The following is a 25,378-nucleotide window of genomic DNA, read 5'->3' as shown; positions in this document are numbered from 1 at the left end:
AAGTGTAGATTGCTCTGGGTAGCAGGACATTTTAACTATGTTAATTCTTCCGATCCATGAGCATGGAATATTTTTCCATCTTCTTGTGTCTTCTTCAATGTCTTTAAAGAGTGATTTATAGTTTCTAGAATATAGATCCTTAACGTCTGGTTAAGTTAATTCCAAGGTAACGTATGGTTTTTGGTGCTATTGTAAATGGGATGGATTCCTTAATTTCTCTTTCTTCAGTCTCGTTATTCGTGTATAGAAATGCAACTGATTTCTGAGCATTGATTTTGTATCCCGCCACATTACTGAATTGCTCTATAACTTCTAATAGTTTGGGAGTGGACTCTTTTGGGTTTTCCATATAGAGTATCATGTCATCTGTGAAGAGAGACATTTTGATTTCTTCTTTACCGATTTGGATACTTTTATCCCTTTTTGTTGTCTGATTGCTGTTGCAAGGACTTCTAGTACTATGTTGAATAATAGTGACGAGAGTGGGCATCCTTGTGGTGTTCCTGATCTTAAGGGAAAGGCTTCCAGCTTTTCCCCATTGAGAATGATATTTGCTGTAGGCTTTTCATAGATGGTTTTTATGAGATTGAGAAATGTACCCTCTATCCCTACACTCTGAAGGGTTTTAATCAGGAAAGGGTGCTGTATTTTGTCAAATGCTTTTCCTGCATCTATTGAGAGAATCATATGATTTTTGAATTTTTCTTTCTGGATAAAATCTAAGACACCGATCGATTTGCGAATGTTGAACTACCCTTGCATCCCAGGGATGAATCCCACTTGGTCATGATGGATAATCCTTTTAATGTACTGTTGGATTCTATTAGCCAGGATCTTGTTGAGGATTTTGGCGTCCATATTCATTAGGGAAATCGGTCTGTAATTCTCCTTTTTAATGGGGTCTTTGCCTGGTTTGGGGATCAAGGTAATATTGGCCTCATTGAATGAGTGTGGTAGCTTTCCTTCTGTTTCTATTTTTTTTTTAGAATATACTGATTTTTTATTATATTATGTTAGTCACCATACAGTACATCCCCGGTTTCCGATGTAAAGCTCGATGCTTCATTAGTTGCGTATAACACCCAGTGCACCATGCAATACGTGCCCTCCTTACTACCCATCACCGGTCTATCCCATTCCCCCACCCCTCTCCCCTCTGAGGCCCTCAGTTTGTTTCTCATAGTCCATAGTCTCTCATGTTTCATTCCCCCTTCTGATTACCCCCCTTTCTTTATCCCTTTCTTCCCCTACCGATCATCCTAGTTCTTATGTTCCATAGATGAGAGAAATCATATGATAGTTGTCTTTCTCTGCTTGGCTTATTTCACTTAGCATTATCTCCTCCAGTGCCTCCCATGTTGCAGCAAATGTTGAGAATTCGTTCTTTCTGATGGCTGAGTAATATTCCATTGTATATATGGACCACAACTTCTTAATCCAGTCATTTGTTGAAGGGCATCTCGGCTCCTTCCACGATTTAGCTATTGTGGACAATGCTGCTATGAACATTGGGGTGCATATGGCCCTTCTCTTCACTATGTCTGTATCTTTGTGGTAAACACCCACTAGTGCAATGGCTGGATCATAGGGTAGCTCAATTTTTAACTTTTTAAGGGACCTCCACACTGTTTTCCAGAGTGGCTGTACCAACTTGCATTCCCACCAACAATGTAGGAGGGATCCCCTTTCTCCACATCCTCTCCAACAATTGTTGTTTCTTGCCTTGTCTATTTTTGCCATTCTAACTGGCGTAAGGTGGTATCTTAGTGTGGTTTTGATTTGAATTTCCTTGATGGCTAATGATTTTGAACATTTTTTCATGTGTCTGCTAGCCATTTGTATGTCTTCATTGGAAAAGTGTCTGTTCATATCTTCTGCTCATTTTTTGATTTGTTTATTTGTTTCTCGTGTATTGAGTTTGAGAAGTTCTTTGTAGATCTTGGATAACAGTCCTTTATCTGTAGTGTCATTTGCAAATATATTCTCCCATTCCGTGGGCTGCCTCTTAGTTTTCTTGACTGTTTCCTTGGCTGTGCAAAAGCTTTTGATCTTGATGAAGTCCCACAAGTTCATTTTATCTTTTGCTTCTCTTGCCTTTGGGGATGTATCATGAAAAAGGTTGCTTTGGCCAATGTTGTAGAGGTTGCTGCCTATGTTTTCCTCTAGAATTTTGATGGATTCCTGTCTCACATTGAGGTCTTTCATCCATTTGGAGTTTATTTTTGTGTATTGTGTGAGACAGTGGTCAAGTTTCATTCTTTTGCCTGTAGCTGTCCAATTTTCCCAGCACCATTTATTGAAGAGACTGTCTTTTTTCCACTGGATGTTTTTTCCTGCTTTATCAAAGATTAGTTGCCCAAAGAGCCGAGGGTCTATTTCTGTGTTCTCTATTCTGTTCCATTGGTATGTGTCAGTTTTTGTTCCAGTACCATGCTGTCTTTGTGATCACAGCTTTGTAGTACAGCTTGAAATCGGGCATTGTGATGCTCCCAGCTTTGTTTTTCCTTTTCAACAGTTCCTTGGCTATTCGGGGCCTTTTCTGGTTCCATACAAATTTAAGGACTATTTGTTTCAGTTCTTTGAAAAATGTCCTCGGTATTTTGATTGGGATAGCATTGAAAGTGTAGATTGCTCTGGGTAGCATGGACATTTTAACTGTGTTAATTCTTCCGATCCATGAGCATGGAATATTTTTCCATCTTTTTATGTCTTCCTCAATGTCTTTCAAGAGTGATTTATAGTTTCTAGAATATAGGTCCTTTGCATCTCTGGTTAATTCCAAGGTAACGTATGGTTTTTGGTGCTATTGTAAATGGGATAGATTCCCTAATTTCTCTTTCTTCAGTCTCGTTATTCGTGTATAGAAATGCAACTGATTTCTGAGCATTGATTTTGTATCCCGCCACATTACTGAATTGCTCTATAACTTCTAATAGTTTGGGAGTGGATTCTTTTGGGTTTTCCATATAGAGTATCATGTCATCTGTGAAGAGAGACATTTTGACTTCTTCTTTACCGATTTGGATACTTTTATCCCTTTTTGTTGTCTGATTGCTGTTGCAAGGACTTCTAGTACTATGTTGAATAATAGTGACGAGAGTGGGCATCCTTGTGGTGTTCCTGATCTTAAGGGAAAGGCTTCCAGCTTTTCCCCTTTGAGAATAATATTTGCTGTAGGCTTTTCATAGATGGCTTTTATGAGATTGAGAAATGTACCCTCTATTCCTACACTCTGAAGGGTTTTAATCAGGATAGGGTGCTGTATTTTGTCAAATGCTTTTTCTGCATCAATTGAGAGGATCATATGGTTCCTGAGACTTTTCTTGTTGATATGATATATCACGCTGATCGATTTGCGAATGTTGAACCACGCTTGCATCCCAGGGATGAATCCCACTTGGTCGTGATGGATAATCCTTTTAATGTGCTGTTGGATTCTATTAGCAAGGATCTTGTTAAGGATTTTGGCGTCCATATTCATTAGGGAAATCGGTCTGTAATTCTCCTTTTTAATGGGGTCTTTGCCTGGTTTGGGGATCAAGGTAATAGTGGCCTCATAGAATGAGTTTGGTAGCTTTCCTTCTGTGTCTATTTTTTGAAATAGCTTTAGGAGAATAGGTATTATTTCTTCTTTGAATGTTTGGTAGAATTCCCCAGGAAAACCATCCGGGCCTGAAGTTTTGTTATTTGGAAGGTTGTTTATCACTGACTCAATCTCTTCATAATTAATTGGCCTGTTTAAGAAATCAATTTCTTCCTGTTTCAGTCTTGGTAGTTTATAGGTTTCCAGGAAGGCCTCCATCTCTTCCAGATTGCTTAGTTTTTTGGCATATAGCTGTTGATAATAGTTTCTAATAATCCTTCCAATTTCATTGGTGTTGGTCGTGACCTCTCCTTTTTCATTTATAATTTTAATAATTTGGGTCCTTTCTCCTTTCTCTTGGATAAGTCTTGCCAGTGGTCTGTCAATTTTATTGATTCTCTCAAAAAACCAGCTTCTAGTTCTATTGTTCTGCTCTACTGTACTTCTGGTTTCTAATTCATTGATTTCTGCTCTCATCTTGGTCAACTGCTTCCTCGTGAGTGGATTAGACCTGTCCCTCTGTTGCTGTTCCAGCTTCTTGAGGTGAGAATATAAAAACTGCATTTTAGATTTTTCTATTCTTTTGAGTGAGGCTTGGATGGCTATGTATTTCCCCCTTAGCTCTGCCTTTGCAGTATCCCACAGGTTTTGGACCATTGTGTTTTCATTCTCGTTGGTCTCCATAAATTGTTTAATTTGATTTTTGATTTCCTGGTTTATCGAGTCATTCCTAAGCAGGATGGTTCTTAGTCTCCAAGTGTTTGAGTTTCTTCCAAATTTTTCCTTGTGGTTGAGTTCCAATTTCAGAGCGTTGTGGTCTGAGAATATGCAGGGGATAATTTCAATCTTTTGGTATCAGTTGAGACCTGTTTTGTGTCCCAGAACATGGTCTATTCTTGAGAATGTTCCATGGGCATTAGAATGGAATGAGTACTCTTTGGTTCTGGGGTGTAGTGTTCTATATATATCTATGAGGTCCAACTCGTTGAGTATGGCATTCAAAGCCCTTGTTTCTTTGTCGATTTTTTGCATGGGTGTTCTATTTCTGATAGTGGAGTGTTGAGGTCCCCTACTATTAACGTATTTTTATCTATATGTCTCTTTATTCTGGTGAAGAGTTGGCTTGTGTAACTTGCTGCTCCCCTGTTGGGGGCATAGATATTTATAATTGTCATATCCACTTGTTAGATACACCCTTTAAGAATAATATAGTGCCCTTCTGTGTCTCTAACTATAGTCTTTAGTTCAAAATCCAATCTGTCTGATATGAGAATTGCTACCCCAGCTTTCTTTTGAGGTCCATTGGCATGAAAGATGGTATTCCATCCCTTTACTTACAGTCTGAATGTATCTTTAGGTTCAAAATGAGTCTCTTGTAGACAGCAGCTGGATGGGTCATGTCTTTTTATCAAATCTGCAACCCTGTGGCACTTTATGGGAGCATTTAAGCCATTTACATTGAGAAGGAATATTGAGAGATATGATTTTAATGATGCCGTGTTGCCAGTAAAGTCTTTGTTTCTATAGGTTGTGACTTTCTGCTCTGTATCACTCTTGGGGCCTTTTTACCTTTACAGAACCCCCCTTAATATCTCCTGTAGGGCTGGTTTCGTGGTTACGAAATTGGTCAATAACTGGCGATTCTGGAAGATCTTTATTTCTCCATCAATTCTGAATGACAGCCTTGCTGGATAAAGGATCCTTGGCTGCATGTTTTTCTCTGAAAGAGCTTTAAAAATGCCCCCCCAACCCTTTCTCTCATTCCAGATCTGTGTAGACAGGTCTGATGTAATTCTGATGACTTTGCCTTGGTACGTGCGAAATTTCTTTGCCCTGGCTGCTTTCAATACTGTATCCTTGGATCTAATATTTGTGAATTGCACTATGACGTGACGTGGCGTAGGTCTGTCGTGGTTGAGCCTGGGAGGGGTCCTCTCTGCCTCTTGGACATGAAAGCTTGTTTCCGTTGCTAGATTAGGGAAGTTTTCAGCTACAGTTTGTTCAAATATCTCTTCTAGACCTCTGTTTTTCTCCATCCACTCGGGAATGCCGATGATTCTGACATTGGAACGTTTCATTGAGTCAGTATTCTCCCGTAACCTACATTCTTGAGATTGGATTTTTTTGAGCCAAGTTTCTATTTTAGCTTTCTCTTCTACTAACTCATCCTCCAATTCGCTGATATGTTCTTCTGCCTCATTCACCCTGTCCGTCAGAGCCTTTAGTTTTGACTGCATTTGGCTCATAGAATTTTTAATTTCTGCCAGATTCACTCTCATTTCCGTCCTTAGAGATTCTATATTCTCATTGACATTTTCGTTAATACTTTTTTTCAAGTCTACACATCATCTTGACCATTGTTACTCTGAACTCCATTTCTGATAATTTGGTTATATCCATATCCATCAGTTCTGTGGCAGAGGCCACAGACTCACTGTCTTTTCTTTGCTGGGGGGGATTTCTCCTTCTAGTGATTCTGATGAGGAGAGGTTGCGGGGTTGTTCAGAGCCCAAATTATTGACCGGGACCCAGGCCGTGCCCCTTGTTTTATAGGGATCTTAGGGATGTGGGCTTCTTGATTTTTCAGCGTGCCTTCTGGGGGAGGGGCCAGCCACGCTGATACTCAGGCAACCCTGTTTGGATAGAGTCTCCATGTCCCCTGCGAGGGGGGATGGGGATGGGCACACTGTGAGCTGGTATTTCCAGGCTTTTGTTCTCTGGCAGCTTTCCCTGGCGGTTTGCTGTGCCTCTTCTGAGAGTCAGAGCAGCAGTGGCCGAATCTCAGCCTCTGTCTCAGAACAGAGGGATTGTGGCCCGTTCTCCACTGATGTTCTGGCCACTTTAACTCTGTTTTGTTGGTGCTGCTCAATCCTGCAGCATCCCGGGATGTGCGCCCCACACCTGGTGTCCCAGCCCTCACTTCCAGGGCCAGCGCGTCTCTGTCCCTTGTGTTTCTAACACCGCCAGACGCCAGACGCCCCCGTGCGCTCCCGGAGCTGCCGGTCTCAGTCTGGTTCCAGTGAGCACAGTGGAGTTCGGTTTCTGTCTGGTCGCACGTGTTCCCTGGCTCACGGTCTCAGTCTGCTCTCTCATGGGTGCTGGTTCATGAGTCCGCCCGCTCCCCCGTGCAGGTGGCTACTGCTTCCCGGCGCCCGAACACGGCAGCTCCCTCCCCCTTCTGTTTATCTTCCGATATCTGTGTACGTTTTCATGGCTCCCCGCTTCGTACCTCAATACTCAGCGCTGGAGATGTTCATTTGTAGAGATCCAGATGTATCTTCCTGCGTCTCAGGCTGATTCCATCGATGTTCAGGTTGGTCTGGTACCTATCCAACTTGACTCAGGGGACCGGCTGAAAAAGGGGTCCCCTACTCCTCCGCCATCTTAACTCCCCTGCCAATCTGTCTTTTTTTTTTTTTAAAGATTTTATTTATTTATTTGACAGAGATAGAGACAGCCAGCGAGAGAGGGAACACAAGCAGGGGGAGTGGGAGAGGAAGAAGCAGGCTCATAGCAGAGGAGCCCGATGTGGAGCTCGATCCCACATAGCTGGGATCACGCCCTGAGCCGAAAGCAGACGCCCAACCGCTGGGCCACCCAGGCGCCCCCCAATCTGTCTTTTAATTGATATATTTAAACCATTTATGTCTACAGTAATTGTTGTTATGTTAGGGCTTAAGTCTTCCATGTTATTTGTTTTGTGTTTGTTTCCTTTGTTTTTCATTCCTTTGCTACTCTTTTCTTGCCTTCCTGTGGGTTACCTGAACATTTTTTAGGATTCCACCTTGATTTACTGATATGAATATGATTTTAAAGTTTAGTCCAAGAAGCTCAAAGGAGGTGATTGTTATGCACATATCCAAATTAGAGATTTATGGATCATCAATCTTTCCAATATTTCAGTATTTCTCATATTTTTCTGTTTGTTCCTTCTGTTTCCTGTTCCTCTCTGTTCCTTTTTTCACGCTTGCCCCTGGGTTACTGGAACATTCTGGGGTGCCTATGTTACAATTTCTCTGTAGTTTCTTGAGTATGTCTCTATGTATATTTTTATTTTAGTGGTAGATCTTAGGCTGACATATACATACACAACTTATCACAGACTACTGGTACTGACATTTTAAGGCTGCAAAGAAAGTATAGAAAACTTACTTCCATTTCAGTACTTTTACCTTCCCCACCTTTAAAATATGGTTGTCATAAGTATTTCCTCTACCTATATTGAGCATCACATCAGATCATGCTATAATATTTACTTCAACCATCAAACACAAGTTAAAAAATTTATGAGAAGGATAACATTATATTTACCCCATTATTATTATTATTATCATTATTATTTATTTTTTCTTACCCATTTCACCGTTCTTACTTTTTTCTTTTTTTGTTTAATGTTCCAAGATTCTTTCTGTTATCATTTCCTTCCTATTTGGAGACTGACCTTAGCCATTTTTTAGAAGTAGATCTACTCACGACAAATTTTAAGTGTTTCTCTGCCTAAGAGTGACTTCATTCCTACTCATTTCTAAAGGATATATTATCTGCGTGTAGTTTGGCATTGACAGCTCTTTTCTTTCAGCACTTGAAAAAGGTTGTATCACTTCCTTTAATCTCCTTGGATTCAGATAAGAAATTTGCTGTCTTTATTGCTGGAGAGGATGTGGAGAAAGGGGATCCCTCCTACATTGTTGGTGGGAATGCAAGTTGGTACAGCCACTCTGGAAAACAGTGTGGAGGTCCCTTAAAAAGTTAAAAATTGAGCTACCCTATGGCCCAGCCATTGCACTACTGGGTATTTACCCCAAAGATACAGACGTAGTGAAGAGAAGGGCCATATGCACCCCAATGTTCATAGCAGCAATGTCCACAATAGCTAAATCGTGGAAGGAACCGACATGCCCTTCAACAGATGACTGGATTAAGAAGTTGTGGTCCATATATACAATGGAATATTACTCAGCCATCAGAAAGAACGAGTTCTCAACATTTGCTGCAACATGGACGGCACTGGAGGAGATGATGGTGAGTGAAATAAATCAAGCAGAGAAAGACAATTATCATATCGTTTCTCTCATGTATGGAACATAAGAACTAGGAAGATCGGTAGGGGAAGAAAGGGATAAAGAAAGGGGGGGTAATCAGAAGGGGGAATGAAGCATGAGAGACTATGGACTCTGAGAAACAAACTGAAGGTCTCAGAGGGGAGGGAGGTGGGGGAATGGGATGGGCTGGTGATGGGTAGTAAGGAGGGCATGTATTGCATGGTGCACTGGGTGTTATACGCAACTAATGAATCATCAAAATTTACATCAGAAACCAGGGATGTACTGTATGGTTACTAACATAATATAATAAAAAAACATTAAAAAAAGAAATTTGCTGTCTTTTGAAAGGTTTTACTATAGGCAATGAATTATTTCTTTCTAGCCACTTTCACGATTTTTTCTTGTCTTTACTTTTCAGTTTGATTATGATATGTCTTGGGTGGATTTTTTTAGGTTTTCCCTTTTTGAGATTTATTAACTTCTTGGATGATTAGGTTTATGCTTTTTACCAAATTTTGGCAATATTCAACCATTATGCTTCCAAATATATATGTTTTTAGTTCCACACTTTCTCTTCTCTTCTTGGGACTTCAATAACACAAGAGTTAGATCCTTTGTTATTGTCCTATAGGTCTCTGAGGCTTTCTGTTCATTTTTTTCCCATCTCTTTTTCTTTGTTGGCCAGACTGAATAAATCCCATTTTTAAAAAAAGATTAATTCATTTATTTTAGAGAGAGAGAGAGCATACAAGCAGGGGGAGGGATAGAGGGAGAGGGAGAGAGCCTCAGGCAGATTCCTGGCTGAGCGTGGAGCTCAATGCAGGGCTTGATCTCATGACCTTGAGATCATGACCTGAGCCAAAATCAAGAATTGGCCATTTAACAGAGTCACCCAGGTGCCACTAGATTGAATAAATTCTATTGATCTCTTTTCGATATTCTTTCATATCTCATCTGTGATCTATTATTGAGCCCATCCAGTGAATTTTTAATTTTGATTATTTAATTATTTTTTTTAAAGATTTTATTTATTTATTCAACAGAGAGAGAGACAGCCAGCGAGAGAGGGAACACAAGCAGGGGGAGTGGGAGAGGAAGAAGCAGGCTCACAGCGGAAGAGCCTGATGTGGGTCTTGATCCCGTAACACCGGGATCACGCCCTGAGCCGAAGGCAGACGCTTAACCGCTGTGCCACCCAGGCGCCCCTGATTATTTAATTCTTAAATTCTATAATTCCCCTCTGGTTCTTTTTATATCTTCTATTTCTTTACTGAGATTTTTAAATTTTATGTGTTTCAAAAGTATTCATAATTGCTTATTGAAGCATTTTTATGATGGCTGTTTCAAAATCTTTGTCGGATAATTCTAACACCTGAGTCATGTCAGTGTTGTCATTTGTTGTTTGTATTTTCCCCATCCAGTTGTGATTTTCCTGGTTCTTGCTATGATGAGTGATTTTTTTTTATTGTATCCTGGACATTGTGGGTATTATGTTATGAGACTCTAGATCCTATTGAAATGGTCTATTTTAGCAAATAGTTATTCTTTTTAGGTTAGTATGCTGGTCTTGGCCTACTTTTGTGGGCTGTGGTTCCAACAACAATTTCATTTCTGAGTCCTTGCAATGCTATTCTGGTCCACTTTGTATGTGTGCTATTCAAAGGCTGCTCTGAAAACCTGGGACAATCAGCTGTCTGCCTAAAATATCCTATATAGGTTTAGAGGATCCCTTTCCCCAGTTCTGTTCTCTCCAAAATCCTCCCACCATTTCCTAGTTTGGAGAGTGAGGGGCATTGCTTACCACTGCTAGGTCCAAACTTCCTACATGTTTTCCACTGATGCTACCCACAGGGGAGGAATCTCTGGGGCTTCAGAGGCTGCTGAGTGGTGGGTGGAAGTCCAGACCCTCCCCCCCACTCCTGCCTTGGTTAACAGAGCTGGCAGGGGGGAAGAAAATACAGGTTTTCTGCTGTTTCTGTGCTGCCTTGGGCTATCTGCTACCATTGATGGGAGGCTACAGTCCACATAGTCTCTGCTGATGCCATGCCTGGAGGGGAGGAAAGCATTCCATCCAGGGCCACCAGCTGCTACTGGGCAGGGGGAAGTCTCTCTATTCATTCGTCCCTGACTGCATGTTGACAGGGCAGCGAAGTGCCATCTTCTAGCCTGGCAGGCCTCTTGGCTACCATTGCGTTGCCAATCTGCCTTCCATCTTTCAGAGTCCTTGTTTTGGACTGAATGTTTGTGCCTTTTCGAAATTCATATGTTGAAGTCCTAATTCCCAGTAGGATGGTATTTGGAGGTGGAGCTTCTGGGAGGTGATTAGATTTAGATGAGGTCATGAGGGTGGAGCCTGCGTGATGGGATTAGTGCCCTTTCACAACTAAGAAGAGACACCAGAGCTCTGTCTCTCTTCATAAGCGTGCACTGAGGAAGACCATATAAGAATGCATCAAGAAGGCAGCCATCTGCAACTCAGGCAGAGGGCTCTTAGCAGACATTGAGTCAGCCAGCACCTTGATCTTGGACTTCCCTGCCTCTGGAACTGTGAGAAATGAAAGTCTGTTGTTTAAGCCACTCAATCTGTGGTATTCTGCTGTGGCAGTGTGAGCTGACTGAGACATGCCTCCTATGATCGTCAGCTGTGTTATGTCCAGGGTTTTAATTGTACTTAGTGGAAGAAACTGGAAGAAATGTTGTCTATGTCATCTTATCTGGAATGCTGTTGAAGCTTCCTTGACAGAGAAGAAGTTCTTGATTTTTATAAAATCAGATTTATGGATTTTTTTCCTGGTTATAGTTCATGCTCTTTGTGTTATATTTAAGGCATTTGCCAAATCCAAGATTACTGTCTTATTTATTGCTGCATAAATAACCTCCAAACTTAGCAGCTTCAAACAATGAACATTTATTATTGTCACCTGGTTCAGGAATTTGGGAGCACCCTGGCTGGGTGGTTCTGGCTCAGTCTCTCATGAGGGAGTGCTGCCTTCTCCACAGGACTACCTCATGACATGGCAGCTGGCTTCCCCCAGAGTGAATACAGAGACAGGGATGGGCGGGTGGGTCGGGAGGGGGAAAACCCAAGATGGAAACCACAGTCTTAAATAGTCTAATCCTGGAAACAACATTCTATCACTTCTGCCATATTCTGTTTGCTGGAAGTGATTGACTAAGTCTGTCTCACATTTAGGGAGAGAAAATTAAACTTCACATCTTGAAAGAAGGAAGATCAGAGAGTTTGTGAACATCTTTTAAAAACCAACACGACCACTAAATTTTCCTCCTGTTTCCTTCTAGAAATTTTGCACATTTAGCTCTTACATTTAGCCCTATGATCCATTCCAAGTTAATTTTTGTATATGGTGTGAGGTAAATATTGAGATCCTTCCCCTCTCCTCCCCTCCCCATCCTTCCCCCTCCTCCTTCCCTTTCCCTCTCCTCTCTTCCCCACCACCCTCCTACTCCTTTTTCTTCTTGTATATGGCTATTTGTTGAAAAAGATGACGTTTTCTCCATTGAATTGCCTTGACATCTTTGTTGATAATTAGTTGACCACATACCCGTGGGTCTATTTTGTTCCATTTACTTATGTATCTATCTCCATATCCATATCACAGTGTCAATTGCTGTGGCTTTCTGAAATCAAGTAGTATCAATTTTTTAGTTCTTTTTCAGAGATATTTTGGCTATTTTAGGTCCTTTGCATTTCCACATAAATTTTAGAATTACCTTGTCAATTGCTACAAAAAAAAGCTCGCTGAGATTTTGATTAGGACTGCATTAATCTTTGATCAATTTGGGGGAGAACTGACACTTTAACAGTACTGCGTCTTCAAACCCAGGAACACAGTTTATCTCTCCATTTGTGTAAGTCTTCTTGATCTCAGCAGTGTTTTGTGGTTTATAGTGTATGGGTCTTTCTTGCACATCTTTTGTCATATTGGTGGGGACTGGAGGTACCAAAGAACCAGAGCCAGAGAGCCAGGCATGTCTCTTCAGAATGAAGTTTGGGTCGTAAAGATAAACTTTCCATCTCTTGCCCAGGCTAGCCCAGCAATAGTCATGAGGGAAATGCTAGATGGTTGAAGGAATGAAAGAATGAACAAATGGGCACGTGCAGCCAGACTGAAAACCAGAGCTCTGGAGTGCTCACTCCAACTAGACTGAAACCAGGACCTCGGGAGCGTGCCTGCGACCAGACGGAAAACCGGAGCTCCAGAGTGCTTGGGAACCACACTGAAACAGGGAGCTTGGGACCGTGCATGGGAACTAGGGGCAGCTGTCAGTGTTAAAAGCACAAAGGACAGGGATGTGCCAGCCCTGGAAGTGAGGGCTGGGAGAGTGGCTGTGGGGCACACAACCCAGGTTGCTCTGGGGTTTTTGGCAGCACTGACAGAGTTAAAGAGGCCAGGAGAGCTCAGTGTAGAGCAGACTGCGATCTCTCTGTTCTGAGATAGAGGCTGGGATTTGGCCACTGCTGTTCTGACTCTCAGAAGAACCACAGAAAACCACCAGGGAAAGCCGCCAGAGAAAAAAAGCCCGGAAATACCAGCTCACATTGTGCCCATCCCCATCCCCCTTCACAGGGGACAGGGCGACTCTACCCAAACAGGGTTGCCTGAATATCAGCGTGGCAGGCCCCTCCCCCAGAAGGCAGGCTGAAAAATCAAGAAGCCTACATGCCTAAGGTCTCTATACAACAAATGCACACTGCCTGGGTCATGCCTTGGGCACTGAGCAACCCCACAACCGCTCCTCATCAGAATGACGAGGAGGAGGAACCCTCAGCAAAGAAAGGACACAGAGACTGTGGCCTCTGCCACAGAAATAATAGGGATATAACCAAATTGTCAGAAATGGAGTTCAGAGTAACAATGGTGAAGATGATGTGTAGGCTTGAAAAAAGTATTAACGAAAATAATGAGAATATAGAATCTCTAAGGGTGGAAATGAGAGCGAATCTGGCAGAATTAAAAATTCTATGAATCAAATGCAGTCTAAACTAGATGCTCTGATGGCCAGGGTAAATGAGGCAGAAGAATGAATTAGTGAATTGGAGGATGGGATGGTAGAAGAAAAAGTTAAAAAAGAAACTTGGCTCAAAAAAATCCAATCTCAAGAATGTAGAATACAGGAGATTACTGACTTAATGAACCATTCCAGTGTCAGAATCATTGGCATCCCTGAGCGGGTGGAGAAAGAGAGAGGTCTAGAAGAGATATTTGAACAAATTGTAGCTGAGAACTTCCCTAATCTAGCAAAGGAAACAAGCATTCGTGTCCAAGAGGCAGAAAGGACTCCTCCCAAGGTCAATGAGGACAGGCCTACACCACGTGACATCATAGTGCAATTCACAAATATTAGATCCAGGGATACAATCTTGAAAGCAGCCAGTGGGAAGAGAATCCTTATGTACAGAGGGAAGAATATCAGAATAATGTCAGACCTGTCTACAGAGACCTGGCAGGTCAGGAAGGGTAGCAAGGTATTTTCAAAGCTCTAACTGAGAAGAACATGCAGCCAAGGATCCTTTATCCAGCAAGGCTGTCATTCAGAATTGATGGAGAGATAAGGACCTTCCAAGACCAGCAGAAACTGAATGAATTTGTGACCACCAAGACAGCCCTACAAGAGATATTAAGGGGGGTTCTATAAAAGTAAAAAGGCAACAAGAGTGACACAGAACAGAAATTTACAATCTATAGAAACAAGACTTCATAGGCAACATGACATCATTAAAATCATATTTCTCAATAATCACTCTCAATGTGAATGGCCTAAATGCACCCATAAATGCCACAGGGTTGCAGATTGGATAAAAAGACATGATCCATCCATTTGCTGTCTACAAGAGACTCATCTTGAACCTAAAGATACATCCAGACTGAAAGTGAAGGAATGGAAAACCATTTTTCATGCCAATGGACCTCAAAAGAAAGCTAGGGTAGCAATTCTCATATCAGACAGATTAGATTTTAAACTAAAGACTGTTGTTAGAGATACAGAAGGACACTATATTATTCTTAAAGGATGTATCAAACAAGTGGATATGACAATTACAAATATCTATGCCCCCAACAGGGGAGCAGCTAGATAGACAAGCCAACTCTTAACCAGAATACAGAGACATATCGATAATAATACGTTAATAGTAGGGGACCTCAACACTCCACTATCAGCAATAGACAGATCACCTAAGCAGAAAATCAACAAAGAAACAATGGCTTGGAATGACATACTGGACCAGATGGACCTCATAGATATATACAGAACACTACACCCCAGAACAACAGAATACTCAATCTTTTTGAATGCACATGGAACTTTCTCCAGAATAGACCATATACTGGGTCACAAAACAGGTCTCAACTGATACCAAAAGACTGAGATTATTCTCTGCATATTCTCAGATCACAATGCTTTGAACCTGGAACTCAACCACAAGGAAAAATTTGGAAGAAACTCAAACACTTGGAAACTAAGAACCATCCTGCTCAGGAATGATTGCATAAACCAGGTAATTAAGAAGGAGATTAAACAATTTTTGGAGCCCAATGAAAATGAAAACACATCGGTCCAAAACCTATGGGATACTGCAAAGGCAGTCCTAAGGGGGAAGTACATAGCCATCCAAGCCTCACTCAAAAGAATAGAAAAATCTAAAATGCAGTTTTTATATTCTCACCTCAAGAAGCTGGAGCTAGAACAGAGCAGGCCTGACCCATGCATGAGAAAGCAGGTGATCAAGATTAGAGCAGAGATCAATGAATTAGAAACCAGGAGCACAGTAGAGCAGATCAACAGAACTAGAAGCTGGTTCTTTGAAAGAATAAATAAGATCAATAAGCCACTCGCCAGACTTATTCAAAAGAATAGAGAAAGGACCCCAATTTATAAAATTATGAATGAAAGGGGAGATCACAACCAACACCAATGAAACAGGAAGGATCATGAGAAACTTTTATCAACAACTTTATGCCAATAAATTAAATAATCTGGGAGAAATGGATGCCTTCCTGGAAACCTATAAACTACCAAGATTGAAACAGGAAGAAATTGGTTATTTAAACAGACCGATTAATTATGATGAGATTGAAGCAGTGATCAAAAACGTCCCCCAAAACAAGAGTCCAGGGCCTGACGGATTCCCCGGGGAATTCTACCAAACATTCAAAAAGAAATAATACCTATTCTTCTGAAGCTGTTTCCAAAAGTAGAAACAGAAGGAAAACTACCAAACTCATTCTATGAGGCCAGTATAACCTTGATCCCCAAACCAGGCAAAGACCCCATCAAAAAGGAGAATTACAGACTGATATCCCTGATGAATATGGACGCCAAAATTCTCAACAAGATCCTACCGAATAGGATCCAACAGTACATAAAAAGGATTATCTATCAAGACCAAGTGGGATTCATCCCTGGGATGCAAGGGCAATTTGACATTCACAAATCGATCAGTGTGATAGGTCATATCAACAAGGAAAGAGTCAAGAACCATACAACCCTCTCAATTCATGCAGAAAAAGCATTTGACAAAATACAGAATCCTTTCCTGATTAAACATTTCAGAGTGTAGGGATAGAGCGTACATTCCTCAATTTCATAAAAACCATCTATGAAAAGCCTACAGTGAATATCATTCTCAATGAGGAAAAGCTGAAAGTCTTTCCCTTAAGACCAGGAATGTGACAAGGATGCCCACTCTCGCCATTATTATTCAACATAGTACTAGAAGTCCTTGCAACAGCAATCAGACAACAAAAAGGGATAAAATGTATCCAAATCAGCAAAGAAGGAGTCAAACTGTCTCTCTTCGCAGATGACATGATATTCTGTATGGAAAACCCAAAAGACTCCACCCCCAAACTACTAGAACTTATAGAGCAATTCAGTAATGTGGCGGGATACAAAATCAGTGTTCAGAAATCAGTTGCATTTCTATACACGAACAATGAGACTGAAGAAAGAGAAATTCGGGGATCAATTCCGTTTACAATAGCAGCAAAAATCATACGTTAGTTATCTCGGAATTTACTTAACCAGAGACGTAAATGATCTATATTCTAGAAACTACAAATCACTCTTGAAAGACATTGAAGAAGACACAAAAAGATGGAAAAATATTCCATGTTCATGGATCAGAAGAATAAACATAGTTAAAATGTCCATGCTACCCGGAGCAATCTACACTTTCAATGCCATGCTGATGAAAATACCAATGACATTTTTCAAAGAACGGAACAAACAGCCATTAAATTTGTGTGGAACCAGAAAAGGCCCCGAATCGCCAAGGAATTGTTGAAAAGGAAAAACAAAGTTGGGGGCATCACGTTGCCGGATTTCAAGCTGTACAACAAAGCTGTGATCACAAAGACAGCATGGTACTGGCACAAAAACAGACACATAGACCAATGGAACAGAATAAAGAACCTAGAAATGGACCCTTGGCTCTTTGGGCAACTAATCTTTGACAAAGCAGGAAAAAACATGCAGTGGAGAAAAGACAGTCTCTTCAATAAATGGTGCTGGGAAAATTGGACAGCTACAGGCAAAAGAATGAAACTTGACCACTCTCTCAAACAATACACAAAGATAAACTCCAAATGGATGAAAGACCTCGATGTGTGACAGGAATCTACCAAAATCATAGAGGAGAACATAGACTGCAACCTCTTTGACATTAGCCACAGCAACTTTTTTCATGACAAATCTCCAAAGGCAAGAGAAACAAAAGAAAAAATGAACTTCTGGGGGATTCATGAAGATAAAAACCTTCTGCACGGTCAAGAAAACAGTAAAAAAAAGCTAACGGGCAGCCCACGGAATGGGAGAATACATTTGCAAATGACACTGCAGATAAAAGACTGGTATCCAAAATCTACAAAGAACTTCTCAAACTCAATACACGAGAGACAAATAAAGAAAGAAATGGGCAGAAGATATGAACAGACACTTTTCCAACGAAGACATACAAATGGCCAAGAGACATATGAAAAATGTTCAAAATCTTTAGCCATCAGGGCAATTCAAATCAAAACCACATTGAGATACCACCTTACGCCAGTTAGAATGGCAAAAATGGGCAAGGCAAGAAACAACAAATGTTGGAGAGGATGTGGAGAAAGGGATCCCTCTTACACTGTTGGTGGGAATGCAAGTTGGTACAGCCACCCTGGAAAACAGTGTGGAGGTCCCTTAAAAAGTTAAAAATTGAGCTACCCTATGACCCAGCCATTGCACTACTGGGTATTTACCCCGAAAATACAGACATAGTGGAGAAGGGCCATATGTGTCCCAATGTTCATAGCAGCATTGTCCACAATAGCTAAATTGTGGAAGAAGCCGAGATGCCCTTCAACAGATGACTGGATTAAGAAGATGTGGTCCATATATACAATGGAATATTACTCAGCCATCAAAAAGGATTACCCAACATTTGATGCAACATGGACGGTACTGGAGGAGATAATGCTAAGTGAAATAAGTCAAGCAGAGAAAGACAATTATCATATGGTTTCATTCATTTATGGAACATAAGAAATAGCAGGGAGATCGGTAGGAGAAGAAGGGAAGAATAAAGGGGGAGTAAACAGAAGGGGGAATGGAGCACGAGAGACTATGGACTCTGGGAAACTGACTGAGGGCTTCAGAGGGGAGGCGGGTGGGGGACTGGGATAGGCCGGTGATGGGTATTAAGGAGGGCACGTATTGCATGGTGCACTGGGTGTTATACGCAAGTAATGAATCATTGAACTTTACATCAAAATCTAGGGATGTACTGTATGGTGACTAACATAATAAAAATTGTTATGAAAAAAAGAATATAGACGATTTCACATGGTTTAACCCACACATTTTCAAGGAGGCAATATTATTTTATGGAGGTGAAAATTGGTTCTTGTTTGGGGACAGGCAAAAAAAAAAAAAAAAAACAACTTAGATAATACAGTGATTGTGGCGCCCTGACCACAATATATGAACAGATATATAGTGTATCTGTGGAATTACAATTTCGTAGGTCAGCATTTTAAGGAAAGAAATCACTAAAAAGTCTCTTTTGGAAGGTGATAATGAAATATAGGTTGAGATATACTGTCTTAGCATTATTTAGTTTTACCAGTTTTTTGAACTTTATGTAAATAAGCTTTTGTAAATCCTATGCATGTGTCAGGTGTGTGGACATTCAATTTTGGGAATCACTCATGTGTGTGCAGCCATTCCTCTTCCTTGCTGTGTACTAGGCCACATGAGGACCTGCCAGCCTGTTCACCCTTTCCCTCTCCAGTAAATGACCATGTGGGTTGTTTTCAGGGTTTTTTTTGTTTTTTGTTTTTTTTGTTTTGCTATTACAAACGTTCTTTTACACGGGTCCCAGTGCCCTTGTGTTTGCGTTTCCCTTGCGTATATACGTGAAGGATAGGTGTCCCGGGCCATAGGAAAGGCCCTCTGTTAGATTCCCACCTTTATTAAATGCCAAGTGTAGTTCCAGTGATTGCTGCATTTGAGGTTTCCACTATGAAAATTCTTTTTTTTTTTTCTCTTTCCTAACACTCTATACCGACAGAGGTTTTAATTTTTGCCAGTGGAGTGGGAAATTGCATATCAGTTTTAATGGATGCTTCCTTGAAAACAAAGTCGGACATCTTCCCCCACATTTACTGGCCCTCTCGGCTCCTTTCCTAGGAAATACTAAGTTTTAAGTTTTAAGCCGTTCAGTTGTCTTTTTTCTTTTTGGTTCAGACTTAAAAATATATACATATTCTGAGCGTGAGTCATTTTTCAAGTATATGTATTGCAAAAGTACCGTTTTCCCTCCACCCCGTTTATTTTCTTTTCATTTTCTTTGCGGTGCCTTTTAAAGACCAGAACTTCTTAATTTTAATGTAGACAATTTCTAAATAGCAACCTTTTCCCCTACCCGAAGGCCGTGAAGATTCTGCTCCATGTGCCCCTTTAAGTTTCGCTGGTGTACTTTCCACATTGATGCTTGGAGATTTTCACACCCTCAAGTGCTTTCACCGCTCCCGCACCCCCTGGCAACGCCTCCGTGAGGCTGGGCAGCGGCTGTGTGGAGCCCGTGAAAAGTCCCTGGCATCCCTCTTGGTGGCTCCTGCGCTGGAGGCTGCGGCTAAGCCGGCCGCGGGCGTGGCAGGGGCAGGCAAGGCCACTGTCGGGCGGGAGTTCCGCGGCCGGCAGGTGGCGCCCGCGCCCCGCGCTCCTGCATATTCTGCGCCCTCCCGGGAGTACCTGGCCCCTGCTTCTTGCTGTGTCACGTTGGGCTCTGCCTCTCCTGTTTCTATCTGCAGAACAGGCCTACCCTCAGAGCTTTTATGATGCTTTAAAATTATTGAGGCAACAGCTGGAGATGGGAGTAGCCTGCCTCTCTCAGAGCAGCCGGTTCTCTGCAGTCCTCACCACTCCCTATTACCTCATGCCCACCTCTGCTCTCATTTCCTCAACTCGCCAGGCACCTCGAGGCATAGGAGTTTGAAATCCCCTTTTACAGACTTTAGCCCTCTTAGATGGAGAGGAATTCAGGGATTTGTGAGTCAACCATTACTTTAAAAAATTTATTCTGATGATACCTATATAGTTTAGAAAATCTGAAGAGTGCAGGAAAACAAAATAGCCTATATTTTCACTTCAAAAATAAATACTGTGACTATTGTTTGTGCATTTTTTCCCTGTCTTCTTTCTGTGTAGTCTGTTCTTGTAGATGTCTTTACAGAGCGCATCTACTGTGCCCCCAGTTGTGTTCAAGAACGTGGCCGGACCGTGGAGGGCTCCCTGGGACTGCAGAGGCCGCAGACAGACCCTGGTCCAGCCCTGGTGTGTGGGGACCGCATCTGGCTTGTTGCTGGACAGAGTCTGGTTTTGGTTTCTGTGTCAGGTGGTGCAGGATGGGGCTTCCCGTTGTCCCCGCAGTCCACAGGGTCTGGTCCCGACCGGTGGCAGGACCACGAGCAGCAGGAGTGCTGCCAGCTTGTGTCCCACCACCGGGGTCCCTTTCCCACCTCAGCGTGATGCCCTCCCTGTACCGTTGTCCATGCTCCCCTGTGGGGTGATGGTCATGCAAGCATCCGGGGACATTCCCATGCGTACATGGGGTCCCGGGAGCGTGAACCCTGGCACCCGTGCTGTATGCTAGTGACCACCCAGAGGTAGGCTCCTGCCTCGGTAGTGGATGCCCTGGCCCAGGACCCAACGCTGCTTGCATAACTTTCCTGATTCTTGTGGGCTCCGGGTTCTGGTGACTGGCCAGGTGGAGGGGTGAAGGGTGGGGAATTCCTGAGCCTGCCAGGAGGTGGGAGCTGCCGGGCTTGGGGGGTGCTCAGCCCCAGGGGATGCAAATCCATCCCTCTGCTAAACAAGGTGGGGCTGCAGGCTCCAGGTTGTGACAGTCTCCACCCTACATGACACCCCAGACCTTTGGGAGACCCTACCTTGGCAAAGGTGGGTTTTAGTAACACATGGAGATCACTGTGGGGCAGGGGCGACCCATTCAGTTGTGAGGCTTGAGAAGCCGTGTGGCACCCAATGGGCACACATATTGGGCTAGGAACTAATGGCAGTTATTTCAGAGCGAAATAAAAATAGTTCTGTCTCAGCTTCTGTCTATGGCTTTGAAAGGGCTACTAAGTTATTAGCATGTACATACTTATTAAGTGTTTTGGAGACCCCAAGGGCTCTGTGATATGAAAGAGCTGGGAACCTCTGGTTTAGATGGTTCTGCCTCTGAAAATTATTGTTGCCCTCTGGATCAGTGGCCACAGGTGTATGTGGGTTGGCAGTTCCCTCTGCACAAGAGGACACCAGAAGGGCTTGCATACAGGGGTGGGGGGTGGGGAATAGGGAGCAGGGGTAGAAGCCCCAGGGTTCTTGTCCACCAGGCACTGATGTGCAGTGTTTCTTCTCCACAGGGGAACTGGGTTGTGATTTTTATCTACATCTAGCTGTGTCGATAAGCTGATGAAGTTTAGCTGGGTCTGAGAAACCTGGGACATGGATTTGTCTGAGGGTTTGCACAGAGCTGTGCTGAATAAGTGGGGAGCTGGAGCATGCTGACCCCATGTAGCTGGTGATAGTCCTCTACACTTCGGGGCCACGTGTCCGCAGCAAGAAAAAGCTCAGCCTTCCAGAGGTTGGACATCAGGCTACCTGGAAAGCAGTTAGCCAGCGTGTGTTAAAATTAAAAATCCATCTATCAGGTGCCTGGGTGGCTCAGTTGGTTAGGTGTCTGCCTTCGGTTCAGGTCGTGATCCCAGGGTCCTGGGATGGAGCCCCGTAATCGATCCTGGGATTGAGCTCCCAGCCCCACTGAGCAGGGAGGCTGCTTCCCCCTCTCCCCCCTGCTCATGCTCGCTCTCTCTCTCTCAAATAAATAAATAAATAATATTTTAAAAAATCCACCTATTTTCCTGCCCAGCTATGGCAACAGAATAAAGTGTGGTGGATGCAGCTGGGTGCACAGGGAAGGCACCACTGTCCCCAGAGCAGAGCAAAGTGACTGCCCGCCTGCCAAGGATGGCCGAGCACGTCACAGTTATCCACACCTAGAATGTTAGGCAGCGGTGGAAGAGACCAAAGGAACGCTGGGGCTGAAGATTCCAGAGGGATTTGTAGAGGATATTGAGTGAGAAAATCAAGGTGCACAATGTGTGAAACAAGATCCCACTTTGTGAAGCAAACTAACCAAAACCCTCTATCTATCCCTGTGTACTGATGTTCGTATGTGTTAATATGCATATATATGCTTATTATCAAGGACAACCAGATGTTCTTATGTAACAGAAGGTGTGTTTGCCATACGAAGAAGGGATCACAAGCAGTTCTGTTGCAAGTGTAGTGGCGTAAAACAACCACACATTACACTCAGTGAGTCTGTGGGGTCAGGCATGGTGGAAGGGCTCAGCCAGGCAGCTTCCACTTGGTGTCAGGTGTCAGCCGGGGCCGCGGTCCTCTGAAGGCTCAAAGGTGGAGCCTGGCATTCCGAGGTGGTGTACGCGGATGGCGGTACTGGCTGGTGGCTGGGGGCTTGGGCTGCTTTCTAAGTGGGCTCATCCGTGGGACTCCTCGAGTGTCTTCCTGGCAACACCCAGGGCAGCGCCAGACGAACTGTTGTAGCAGGAAAGCAGCCGTAGATAATCGTGGGCATGTGTGTGTCTGTGTTCCAGTAAAATGCATTTACAAAAATGGGCTGAGGGCCAGATTCCACCCCTGGGCTGTAGTTTGCTGACATACGGCTTTGAGATCCATGCTTAATACTTCGCTTTTCCTCTGAAAGCCGCTGGAGGGTGTTGATCAGAGAAATCCCCTGGCATGGCTCCGTTCTGACAGGGCTGCTCTGGCTGTTGTGTGGAGGATGCATGGAGCATCCAAGAAGGTAGCCAGAGCCAAGGCAGGAGGCTTGTGACAAGACCTGGGGGACCAGGGTGCTGGTGTTGGGGGTGAGAAGGATTACATGTGCTTCGAAGCAAGATGCACATTGACTGATTGATTAATTCACTTGGAGAAAAACACCAGTCAAGATGCTTCATTAGCCCTTGGCCCTGTGTGGTCGTCCTGAGCCTGGGGTCAAGGAGCTCTGTAGGGGGTGTGGGGTGAGGGTTGAGTTGGCCACTCTGGAGTGTGATGGGGCAGCTGTGGCCGGAGATGGAGTGAGTGCCTTTCATAGGAGTGGAGGCCGGTTCTACCCAGAAGGGAGGCCAAGTACGTGTGTGGGGAAGGGGCCCAGGGCCAGGAAGCCTGAGCGCTTAGGACTGGCCTCCCAGGTAGCTGCCTCTGGCTTTCAGTAGAGTATGTGGGAATATGTAGGGTCCAGCAGGCAGGGTGGCCCTCTGGAGTGCAGTGTTAGGGCTCTCCAGTGTGGACAGGCCACAGATGGCGCTCCCTGACTCTTGGGCAATTCTCTGTAAAAACAGATACGTAAACAAGGAAATAAAAATGTAGGTTTTTTGATTCAAGCTGGTGACTCACGTTCTGCAACTGTTGGCCAGTGTTATGTTTTAGTAAAACTGAAGATCCAGCATTTTCCCCCAACTTCTGAAATTTTTCTAATGTGTATAAAGTTAGAAAAGTTGAAAAAAATAGTTTAACACCCATATACCCATTACCTAGATTCAACACTTAGCTTTGGCACCCACGGTGCACCTGAAGCCTGTCATTTGCTCCACTACAAATCTTTCTCACTTCCTTCTCTGTCTGCCTTTGAATCTCTACCAAAATGCCTGTGACAGTGGCTGACTCCCCTGCATAGCAGACTCTGAGTAAGTCATCTCTGCCTGTTCTCATTTGGGTGGTCTTTGTTTATTTCCACAACGGGATTACAATTTCCTTCTAGGTGAAAGCTATGAAGTAAATCTACCTTCTAAAACCAGGGAAGGAGTGCTGGGTGGCTCAGTCGGTTAAGCATCTGCCTTTGGCTCAGGTCATGATCCTGGGATCTAGCCCTGAGTCAGGCTTCTCAGCAGGGAGCCTGCTTCTCCCTCTCCTTCTGCCACTCCCCCTGCTTGTGTGTGCGCTCTGTCAAATAAATAAATAAAATCTTATAAAAAAAATAAAACCAGAGAAGAGATGATGGTCCCCAAATTAGACCCAGAAGCTTGGGAGATGAGCAGATGTTGTGAGTGGAGTAGTGGAGAGGGGCATGATTTGGGGCTGGCAGTGGTGGAGGGACCTCGCTCTGCTTGGCCCGGCTGCAGGGGCTTGGAGTTGGGCCAGTGAAGCTGTGCTCTGTGGACCCTTCACTTGCCTGTGCTCCAGCCCCATCCCAACGTCCAGAGCAAACCCCAGGCTGTGTGGACACTATCTCAGTCTGCGTGGGCCCCCAGAACAAATACCACAGACTGGGCAGCTTAAAGAACAGAAATTTATTTCTCACAGTTCTGGAGGCTGGAAGTCCAAGAACAAGTGTTGGCAGGGTTGTTTCTTCTGAGGCCTCTCTCCTTGGCATGTAGATGGCCACCTTCTGACTGTATTCTCATTTGGTCTTTTCTCTGTGGTCACACATCCCTCATGTCACCTCTTCCTCCTCTCCTCCTTCTCCTTCTCCTTCTCCTTCTCCTTCTCCTTCTCCTTCTTCTTCTTCTTCTTCTTCAGATGGGGAGAGGTGGGGAGGAGCAGAGAAAGAGAGAAAGAGAATCTTAAGTAGGCTCCATGCCCAACTCAGAGCCTGATGCAGGGCTTGATCTCACAACCCTGAGATCATGGCCTGAGTCAAAATCAAGATTCAGACTCTTAGCCAACTGTGCCACCCAGGCACCCCGTGTCACCTCCTCCTCTTATAAGGACATCAGCCCTACTGGATTAGGGCCCCACCCTTATGACCTCATTTAACCTTAATTACCTCTGTAAAGGCCCTATTTCCAAATACAGTCACTTGGGGGTTAGGGTTTCAACATATGAATTACTAATTCCTCTATAACAGGTACCAAAGGTGGAGAGCTGCCTCCTGTTGGAGGTGAGGCTGGGGGACTCATGCCCCAAGGTATCCATGAGCAATCCCTGTTCTGAGGACTTACCACTCATTGGCTTATTCTCTGCCACACCCTTGTTATCAGGTTGTCCCACTGACTGGAGTGGCCACTCTCTCTCTCTGGTCCTGAGTGGAGGTGACACAACAGAACATGTGTTCTCACTCTAAGTTCATGGTGGGCTTCCTGGTGACAGTGAGCCCTGAAGTTGTATGTGTATTTTATGGGGACACACATCTGTGCCTTTTGCTTTTTCCAGGGAGAAGATCAGC

General features: G+C 43.5%; 1 protein-coding gene across 1 annotated transcript in view; it reads right to left on the bottom strand.

The window, feature by feature from the left end:
- Positions 1-24,488: 24,488 nt before the first annotated feature.
- The window catches only part of HS6ST1 (heparan sulfate 6-O-sulfotransferase 1), a 59,478-nt gene continuing 58,588 nt past the window's right edge, over positions 24,489-25,378 (bottom strand). Inside the window, exon 3 of the mRNA XM_087869815.1 lies at positions 24,489-24,726. Within this exon, the coding sequence (XP_087725941.1) occupies position 24,726 (1 nt within the window). The 3' untranslated portion in view covers positions 24,489-24,725. The remainder of the gene's footprint in view (positions 24,727-25,378) is intronic.

This window comes from Ursus americanus, chromosome 1 (genome assembly GCF_024610735.1).
Source record: "Ursus americanus isolate L20-20 chromosome 1, mUrsAme1.1.p, whole genome shotgun sequence".
In the NCBI taxonomy this organism is placed as follows: domain Eukaryota; kingdom Metazoa; phylum Chordata; class Mammalia; order Carnivora; family Ursidae; genus Ursus; species Ursus americanus.
The sequence above is the reverse complement of the archived record's forward strand: the minus strand, read 5'-3'. Positions and strand labels throughout refer to the sequence as shown.